The following is a 10,683-nucleotide window of genomic DNA, read 5'->3' as shown; positions in this document are numbered from 1 at the left end:
GCAATAATCTCTGAGAAAGGGCCCATATTAGCATTTATCAAATCGGCAAAAATATGACCGTGTCCTCTACTTTTTTTCAACATCTAGCTGACTCATTAGAATGCTTATTATGCCTTATTAACAAATTATGCCAAAAACGGGCCCCTAAATCAAATGATAGCCATTTACAATCAACATTGCGAAACTATTGACTTTACCATGTCTCGGCAAAATCTAAAAACATACTTCAAATCCATTAGAAATCGCAACACATAACATAAAACAAAATGAAATTAACATTACTTACACTACACTTTCTTTTTCAATATTTTTTATAAATTTCATAATTTTAGTATTAAGAAATAAAACAAAAATATGTATATGTAAAATGTACTAGTCTACGTCGGTTGACGAAAATAAATAAATAAAATTCCACTTACGTTAGTCGGACGCAGAAATATGGAGTTATTGACGGTTTTAACATGTTTCAAAACAACGAAAATACTTTTAGGGAGTTTATTAGTCAGATTGTGTCGGGTGTTAGCAAAGTAGGTGTTAACAATTTCAACAGCATCTCCATCAGAGTGTACAGTTTCACCATCTATTTTTAATTAGTTGCCCCGGCATACTTCGTACTGCCCAGTAGGCTTTGGAGTAGGCCATGTAAAATCCCTACACAAAATGTCAAATTTGTGTTTCCGTTTTTCAGCTTTCTAGGTGAGTTTTTCCCAAAAATTATTCTATACAAACACGTCGCAACCCTTGAGGAACGCAACCGCGAAAGAAATCACGTAAATTGGTTGACCCGTTCTCTGGCTGTTGCGTGACATACAAACACCATTCAATTTTTGTTTATATAGAAAGATAGAAGATTTAGTTTGTTAGAACTTTTAAGAATGTTTTCATAATATTCTCGTTCACAGCGAGTTTTTACAATTTTATTTTTTTTGAAAGGTATGCCAACAAGTCCTTGACCTGAGCATTATTGAAATCCTTTTTCGATTTCACAAGGTAATTGTTTTTGATTTGCATCAATCGCCAGAGACTGTAAGTCATCCATGGACAATGATCGTTCTTAATTCGGATAGTTTTTGTGACAGATCTCGAACACTCTGTTAAAGGTCTATGAGCCTCTGTACGTGATATAAATCCTTTTGTTCTCATGACTTTTGCTGTGCGCCGTGTGTTGGTGCTGTCTCGTTCTCTCTCACGGACAGCTTGAAAACAGGGCGCACAGTAAAAGTTAAACGTTTTATAGCATGCATAGGCTCATTGTGGGTTTCGATAAGAGTTTCAATGTATCGATCCACTATATTCATACTCAATTCTTGTTGTATCTTTTCATTGCTTAGAGGTATGGAAAAAAAAATAGGAAGATGGTCCTTAAATCGTTAAATATTGTATTATTTTGCGGCAAGATCAATGGGACAAATAAAATGATCTAATGCTGGCAGGACGAGTTGCATAAGTATTGGTGCAGACGTATCCGTTTTTGTACCTAGTTACCACATTATTGTGCTGTGAAGTTATTGGGTAAATTCACGTCACCAATTATAAGAAACGGTTTCGACGGAGAAGCGAGTGTTAGCCAGTCTTGACTTGACGTCGAAAATGTTGAAAACGTTGAAAATTATTCGTTATATGAAGAAATAGTTTAACTTTTATTTTTGCTATTCGTTTAAGCATTACAACCTTTGTCATAGATTCAAAGCTTGGACGCTTTATTGTAGTATCGCTTGGCCTTTTCTTTCGGACATTTTCTAAGTTAAACACCTCGGGTAATGTTTAAATATCGAACTTGCGTATTTAAATTCATCTATTCCGTTGTCTTTTCCACACAAAACAAAAAATATAACTCAAAAGGAACACTATCATTACACATGCATAACTTCAACGGCAAATCACAAACTTACTAATCATGAAACATTATATGTACACGAAACAAACATGGCAGTGTTTTGTTGATGATTTTTTTTTCTTCCAATAACCCCACAATGAGTTTGGTTAGTTGAGTATTCGGAAATGGGGGTATGTAGAGCATTAAAGCATGAAGGTTAGCAGAACGTTAGACACATAAAGGCGAAATCAAGTCTGACGAAGGGTCTGTAAGATTGGCTGGCTCGGTTGAGGTCAGGATGGTATTTATCACAGGTGCTTAGTTGCAGTATGGGAAGTTCGGGCAGCTGTGGGGGGACACTCCGGCTGGGTACAGGCGCTCGGTATATCCTGGCAGGGGAGCAACCTGTGGGGCTCCAGCAGTGGCAGCGTGATCACAGAAGGGGTAGTTGGGGCAAGTCTGAGGGTTCACTCCAGCTGGATACCTGTGAGAGGGAAAATTGAGGAATAAGTAACCTCGCACAGAAGATTAAGGATGTAAAACGTACTTGTCACCGCCGGCAGATGGTGCTGGAGCGGCGGCAAGGTGGTTGTTAGCTGGGCCAGTGACAGCTGGGAAGGAATTCCAGTGGGGCTGTGGCTGAGCATTCCATGCTGGAGCAGCGGGCTGTTGGTTCCAGGAATGAGCCGCGGGCTGTGGGTTCCACGAGGGAGCAGCAGGTTGTTGGTTCCACGAGTGGGCAGCTGGCTGTGGGTTCCAGGAAGGAGCAGCAGGTTGAGCATTCCAGGCTGGGGCAGCTGGCTGGGCGTTCCAGTTCGGGTTCCAGTGATTGTTAGCATGATTGGCCGGTGGGTTTTGGTTATGCAGTGCGGCGTTGTCGCAGTTGGGGTACGAAGGGCAGGCATTGGGGTTCACTCCAGCTGGGAAACGGGCAGCTTCCTGGTGCTGGGGAGCAGCAATAGCTACGGCTGCTAACGCCAGAACAGCGATCTGGGAAATAATGAAAGTATGAGTGAGAGTTACTATACACGGGCGTAATAAATTAAGGGCCAATTTCTTCACCTTCGCTTAAGCCGTAAACCACGTTTACCCCTACGATTAAACCAGGTTTAAGGCCTAAGCGGTGGTGAAGAAACCGCTTATAAGTAATTTATAAAATAAAGAGTGATATAGCCGCCTTAGAATGATTGATTATTATTATATGTTTTAGCTAGTGCGGAAATTTGTAGGAACAAGTTCAAACACTAATGTACGGCTAACATTGTTAGCTAAATTCGAACAAAAGGATGCTGCCTCTATATATGCACTGCAGCGAAACCAGTAATCTATTATGCTGTTGAGACATCGTCGGAAACGCGGAATGGAGGCTCGATTAATTCAACGAGAAGTGTAGTCATATTTAGATGTAGCGTATGCTGCAGCAAGAAACACGATATAACGTGGAGTTATATAAAAAGAAACGCAAGCAACAAACTCCCTTTTTCCGGGATAAAGAGCATTGCCTGAATGATGTAACATGTGAAGAAATTGAGTTGCTACATTTCTTACAGAAACGCAGGAAATTTACGAGGATGGAAGAGTCTTGTCGGACAGACGTGTGGGATCGAAAGGTGGAAGAAGCACAACGACGAACGCTTGAATCTCATCAGCAGCAAATGAGTTCGAGGGAAGATCAAAATCAACCACCGCTGTCGCAGTTATCTGTTCATCGATCGTAATACCGACAAAATCTATCGAATAGAGCTCTGCAAAATCGTGGACGAGTACGTGAAGCTTTTCCGTGAATCTAACAAGACTGATTAGAACCTGAGAGAGAGAAGACAGCTGGACTAGATTGTGCGCTCCAAAAAATCAAGGGAACTTGTCACAGGAAAACCGCGAATCCAAAGGCTAGCGCGTGAAAAACTGTCAAAATTCAAATAAACGTGATTAAAATTTCTAAGTGTTTTTTGATGACTTCACATTTAAACAAGTTGAATACTTAAATATAGTTTTGTGTTGGCAAACTGCTATTAATTTTGTTGTATTCATATCCATTTTCATAGTGAACAAAATTAAGTGAATATGATTTTGACCAAAATAAGTTCATCTGACCGTTGTGCACAAGACCGGTGGGATTTGAACCCACGACTCTCAGGTTGGTCTTGCTGATTAGCTGCGTGTTTACCGCTACGGCTTTCTGAGCCGTAACATTAATTTGTTTTTAAAGGAATATATTGATGATTGGTGAAAAATTTCAACAGCCAACCAAATAGATGCAGTAAGCATTCATTAAAATATTTCTTGAAGTTTACTCGAATACCCACAGAGGATTATCAAGTTATTTTGAGAATCGTTGGAAGAATCATTGGATTAACCCAAGACCGGGAACATAGTGTAATAAGTATAGGCATTGCGCATCTTTAACATAGCTCGCTACCGAGGTACTGCTGGCGATGGCCGAGAGAGCGACCTTTGATGAGTTTGTTCATCAAGGCATCCCTGGAAAAATATCTTGTATAATTTTTTAACAATCCCTACAGAACTTCTCTATGGAAATTCTTAGTTAAATTAACTTAATTAAATTTATGAATTTCATTTCTATAAGAAATCATTACTTATTCAAAAACATGTTTGATCTAGTTGTCAATTATATTGTCTGGCATGACTTTTGAAGAAATGTCGAAAATCATACATTCCCGCGTAAAAGTTTGGGGTCCCACTTTCAATTATCTGTCCAAAATTCCATAGTTTTTTAAATTTTCATGATGTCTATGGCCATAAGCAGGGCTGATAAATATCATGGCCAACCTACGACAACGACAAAACGAATCTTTTCACTGTCACTAGACGAAGTTATATTTCTGTGCTCGTTTCGTCACGTCGCAATGACGGAGCTCCCACGAGAGATTTTTTAACTATTAAAATTTCTATCTCATTTTGATCAATTTCGGGAAGTAAATATGTTTGATTGGTTGAGTGGACATCCATCCTTGCTTCAAGCGATATAAATAACAATCATACCAGATAATAAACTAAAGTTTACGATTCCGTGACAATAATGGATGGAAAAATGAACTAAACTAAAAAAAAAACTATAATTGTCTCGCCGTCCGATGACATTGAGGGAAGCATCTATATAAAAGTCGCACGATACTCTCTATTTACATTGACGCTTTCCAGCTCTGGTAATAAATTGTGGACCATCGTTTGTCCTATCCATGGTTTTGAATGTGGACGCGCTTTTGTGAAGAATTGAAAGAAGCACTACTATGAACACTTGATCAAAGATGAATCTGATAATACCGGATCGCAACATATTATCTGCTCATATATTGTAATACCGACATCATCTACCGCATAGAGCTCTGCAAAATCGTGGTCGAGTACGTACAGCTTTTCGGGAATCTCGTAAGATTGATTAGAACATCGATTTGCAATTTGAAGCGCCTGCTCTTCAATATTGCGAGAAGGTTCAATGTGTAGAGTGGAGTTTAACCTTTCGGTTGTCGCGCGCCTTTTTGTAACGCGAGTAGTCACGCATTGTACTTTGTACAATACCCTTGATTCTTCTTGTTCAACAGGAAAAACCTCGCGATCTAGATAAAATATAGTAAAACCATCTTCGGAAAAGTTGTTTAACAGATCAAGGGCCGCCATGCGGTGATTATTCAGTTTCGGGATTCTGCCACCAGGTGGCGCTAGTGTGCATGAAAGTTTAGTTTTGCAAATAACTCAGAGGCCTGACCACTTATAGAGCTGGCGTCTGTGGCAAAGTCGTTCAGTTGCTCAAAGACTATCATTGTAAGAGGCAGTTGATTCAAAATTTTGCCAACGGGCAGCGCTAGCAACATAAAACTTTTGGTTTTCGAATATCTCAGGAGCCTGGCCATTTAGTAAGTTTCTGTCTTTGGCAAAGTTGTCCAGTAGTGCTAAAGCTATCGCTACCAGAAGATTCGAGATTTTTCCAGGTGAAATTCGAAGTTTTGCCACCAGGTGGAGCTAGTGTGCATGAAACTTTTGTTTTGCAGATATCTCAAAATCCTGAGCAATTAGTGAAAAATGGCGTCTTCGGCAAAATTGTTCAGTTCAAGAGCGCAACAGCCCGAAGGTTAACAGAACAGCCAAATTTTTGCAAGATCCAGTCAACTTGTTTGCTTTGCGAATGATGTGGGTAATGGGTATAGTCGAAGAATATTGGAAAGTATTCAAGATCTGTAAACCAAGTTGGATTAGTTGTTAATACATCTTATGTAAATTACATGGTGGTTGATGGAACCTGATTCAACAAAGCTCCTTTATGCGTAATATATGGTAATGCTGGTCAATCCACCGTCCGCAGCGCTCTCATAATTTTTTCGTGTTTGACGCTTACACACTTCCGCCACCTGTTGGCGTATATGTTCTCGTGACCAGGGATGGGAAATGTACTGTAGCAAACATTTACCACCTCGACATTCACATTTTTATACACGACCATCAAAATCCAAAGCAAACCATGACTTTTCAAAACAAAAAAATGTCACGGCTCTTCAAAACTGTAATCTTTTTCTTCGCAATGTTTTTTCAAACCAAAATGCGAAATGACTCGAGCACTGTGGTGACACGATTTTTCCGGTTTTCGGGGTTTTGCATTTTTGTTCGATAAAGGCAGCATGAAATTGAACTTGTTTATATGTATCGGAACGGAATAATTGTGCTCTTGCTGTTAGCGCTAATAGATTTTAATTAGTCGAAAACACAAGCGACGTATTAGCGATTGAATTATTTAACATTTTTTTCAATCATTCACCTCGAGATGGCTGCCCGAAAACGGTCATAGTGGAGAGACAAAAACAGTCAAGCAGTGTGTGAACCGTTGGCAGCGCAACACCTGATGGTATTGATGCTGCTGCTGCTTTGTGTTTTGGTTGACTGGCAGAATCGATGAACTGTGGCAAATTGTGATCACAGTTCCCAAGCCTGCTCGTGACTGTGATTTTGAATGCGATTTGTGCTACGTCTGTTCGTCTGTGACATAACGATAAACGTGAATACTTTATAGGTGGTGGATGAGCTTTTTTTTATCTCGAATCATTGCTTACAGCTAATAAGGTCATTAGTCTTGGAGCCAACTATGGAAAACTCATTGGCCGGAGATGTTTTTGAGTTCCAAATTTTAGAATGAAGTAATCTTTCCATATTGGCATATTACCAGAGTCCTTCTTTTTGGAATCACGGCCCTCTTAGAAAAATCTGCTCATTGTTTTGTTATCGCTTTTACAATTTCAAACAGGAGCCCTTGTTTGCCAAAGTTTCCGTCTTTAAATTTATTCCTTAGCCGAGCGGTTACAAAGCAAAGCCATGCTGAAGGTGTCTGGGTTCGAATCCCGGTTAGTCCAGGATCTTTTCGTAATGGAATCTTGACTTCCCTGGGCATAGAGTATAATCGTACCAGCTACACGATATATGAATGCGAAAATGGCAACTTTGGCAAAGAAAGCTCACAGTTGATAACTGTGGAAGTGCTCATAAGCAGAGTTGCTTGCTGTTACTATCAACGCTTTAAATTTGCTTTATTTTCATGCACATACTTGGAGCATCAAAATAAACGAAAATTTCAACGACCAATCCATTATTTTTCAATTGAATTCACTTTAAATTTACACGATCATGTAATATTCAACTATCTTTAGTTGAAAATTAAATGAATAATAATTTAAATTTACATGATACTGTAATAACACACGAATTTGATTTATTTTTACAGTAGACTTCAGTTTATATCACATTGAAAATTAAATATTTTTTTCTGTGTATATTGTGCAACTCTGCTCATAAGAACACTAAGCTGAGAAGCAGGCTCTGTCCCAGTGAGGACGTTGATGCCAAGAAGAAGAAGAGCGCACATGATGATACGTATAACACTCAGCAACAAAGACATTGCCCTCTGCTATTCTTGCTGCAACAATCTTATTCCACAAAAACAGTTTATCACAGCTTGAACAGAACATGCAACTGATTGCTCACCGCGTGCGTAGTGATTTTCTAGGCTTTGCATTGCAATTATTATTTGTTATTCTACATCTTTGACAAAAAAAGGTCACACAGACTGCTTAAAGATCCTTAATCCTATTTTTAAAAACTAGTTTACTAATGTTAAAATCAAAGGCGTCATACACATCATTGAATAATCTGCAACATCTGTCAACCGGGTTGTGAAATCCGTATGCAGTACGATGTCCGGGGGTCCACAGCAAGTTGAAGTTGCGAAGTTGTCGAGTGGGCGCATGAAAATTAACGCATTGAAGAACACTGCTACAGTCAATGTGATTGCTGACAATGTCAAAAATAAATAGCCTCTATCTCTAAGAGAACTCTATCCGTGTTGACAAACATTGACACAGTGTCGAACAAAAACCGTAAAATAAATTTGTCATTGTATTTAAAACAAATCATGAATTGAAAAGTTTGTGTATTTAAAATAAACTATGAGTTGAGTAGTTTATGTTTGTCATGGCAATATTTCTTGAGATTGTATCCCAATAAGCCTATTCACATGACGTCTCAAATCAGCTGATCGGGAAGCACTTTGACAGTTCTTCTATGAAAATGACAGGCCCGTGTTAGCACCGGTCCTCCACCGATGTAAACAAATGCATAGACGGATCTGTCACATGAAAAGGCCTATACGCAAAAGTTGGTACAAACGAGTGTGAGCGTATTCGTTTTTTGTTTGTTTTGTGTCTGTTTCGATGACAAGAAAGGATCTGGAGTGTACCTCGCGAAGAGGAAAAATATCAACGTCATATGCAGCCCAGATTCTGCTGTCACGAAACGTCAAATGCAGCCCATCATTTCTATGGCTGAAAAAGTGAAAAGTATTGTATTCAAAATAAACTATTATTCAAATCTTCAGTCAGCGGAGCAGTTTTTCCAAAGATGCAGATAAATGTAACCACAAGGCTTGTTATTTCTAATGTCTGCTACGATTACTGGCATGGAATTTCACTCAAAAGGCTGTTTATGCTTCGGTGTGATGCAAACGCAATAATTTTTTGCTGCGATGTTCATGTGAGAGTTTGAACGGCTTGCGCATGATTGATGAAAACACAGAGTGAAATAAGAAAAAAACTCAGCAATCACAGAAAAAGAAGACCATCTCCGCGAGTCTCGTCTCAGGTCTTAACCAACTCCAGCCAGCTTTGCAGTCAACTGGTAACTCACAATGACTTTGATTCTGATTGTTTCTCTGTTACTTTTCAAATTTTCTCAAATCCTACCAGTTTCTCTTACAATTACCATAGAACTGAGTGGGATGCATGAATCGTTAGCAATCTTGAAGAGAATATTGTTTTGTAAACGATTTTTTTATATTGACACTAGTCTTGGAACTTGAACAAAGCTTATTCACGTTATTGTCCAAAATACCACTATCAACTTATATAAGCGAGTTGCTGAATCCATGGCCGTTTTCAAAAAAAAAAATCATAGCACGTCTAATTTTTGAGATATTGGTTGTTGTAAAAGCAAAATCCTACTAATTCAGTCAACTTGCACGGAAGTTGACCATCTTGTATGCCACAGAATTCAAACTTCATGTTTATAACAATACTGCCCATAGCTGTATATTTGCAACATTCGAAAAAGTACCAAGTGTGCATGTTATGGCAGTATGGGACGAAACAAAAATTTGTTAAAATTACCAAGAACTCAAAAGTGTATTGAGTATGAAATTTCGTACAGCTCATATCGAATATTGGGGTGAATAGTCAGAAAATAATTCAGCTAGAAATTTCATTGCTACTACATAACGAGGCTCATGTACAATCTCAATTTGACTTATGCGATTACAATTATAAATGTAAAAAAAAACTTGGTTTTTTTGAATTTATAATCGTGTAATTTACACCAATTTGTATCTGAAATGAAATTTAAAGTCCTTTTTTGCATGCTCTGTGGATTAGAACACAACACAAATTGATAAATCGTTTTTTAAACTTAATAAAACTTCAATGAAATCAGTGTTTTATACAATTTAGACGACCTGTAGTTAAAAATTGTGACGTGTTGGACCAATGAATTAGTTTTCTATATGTTTTCACTAATAAGATTTAACATAAAACCTTAGTAATTCACAATGGATATGTAGATTAGTACGATGCAAATCCTTAACAGCTATAATTTATGTTGTTCCGAAAGCTGAACTTTTTGATGATTGTACGCTCCACATATATTTTTTTCAGACTTAACGCTGCCCATTGTTATTGCTCCTTTAACATTATTATTTTATTGTTATGTCACGAAGCTTCAGACACTTTTTGATATATTCATATATTTTCAATCTATCCATGATCCAGCTTCGATTCCACGTGCACGCCTATCAGTTGATCCACACATCTTCTCATCACTAGCATTTGATCACATAGAGTCCATAAATTTAATCCTTCCGGATCATCATCATTAGTGCCTTAGGCTTCACTTTTCATCACATCCTTACCATTTTCGAGTACATGTTTGTGGGTTTTTCTTGGGGCTTCACTCAACTACTTAAATCCTTCAATCGGACTTTGGTGTTACCGGAACGATTTTTGTCGCTTAACACTAAACTTCCAATTGAGTACCGAACACTGATCTTTGGAGGATCAATTCTTGTCTTTTATAGTAACACCACACCCAGCGTGGCTTGTCGTGAGTGCTCGGGTTCCGACAGAGACGACGTTCCAATATTCTAACATGACCCGGGCGGCTGTAGGATACTCTCTTTCCTTAGCTGCCCCTCGCGTTCGCGGTTCGCGCCTTCGGCTTTCGGATCGGTTGGTATGTGGTGTACTCGAGTGAAAGAGAACGGCGCGACGAGCTGCAGGATTTGCTGCACTATTTTGCTCCTTGGCCATCGCACCTCGCCG

At 38.8% G+C, this 10,683-nt stretch overlaps 1 protein-coding gene across 1 annotated transcript; it reads right to left on the bottom strand.

Moving 5' to 3' along the window:
• Positions 1–1,758: 1,758 nt before the first annotated feature.
• Positions 1,759–10,431, bottom strand: LOC5564514 (circumsporozoite protein). Its single transcript, XM_001648792.2, has 3 exons — positions 10,275–10,431; positions 2,364–2,806; positions 1,759–2,300 (listed from the first exon to the last, which is right to left on the bottom strand). The coding sequence occupies exons 1-3, from the start codon at positions 10,287–10,289 to the stop codon at positions 2,135–2,137; spliced, it is 624 nt and encodes a 207-aa protein (XP_001648842.1). The 5' UTR covers positions 10,290–10,431; the 3' UTR covers positions 1,759–2,134.
• Between the last annotated feature and the right edge of the window lie 252 nt (positions 10,432–10,683).

Source organism: Aedes aegypti, chromosome 2, assembly GCF_002204515.2.
Source record: "Aedes aegypti strain LVP_AGWG chromosome 2, AaegL5.0 Primary Assembly, whole genome shotgun sequence".
Classification (NCBI taxonomy): domain Eukaryota; kingdom Metazoa; phylum Arthropoda; class Insecta; order Diptera; family Culicidae; genus Aedes; species Aedes aegypti.
This window is presented reverse-complemented; position numbering and strand designations above follow the sequence as displayed.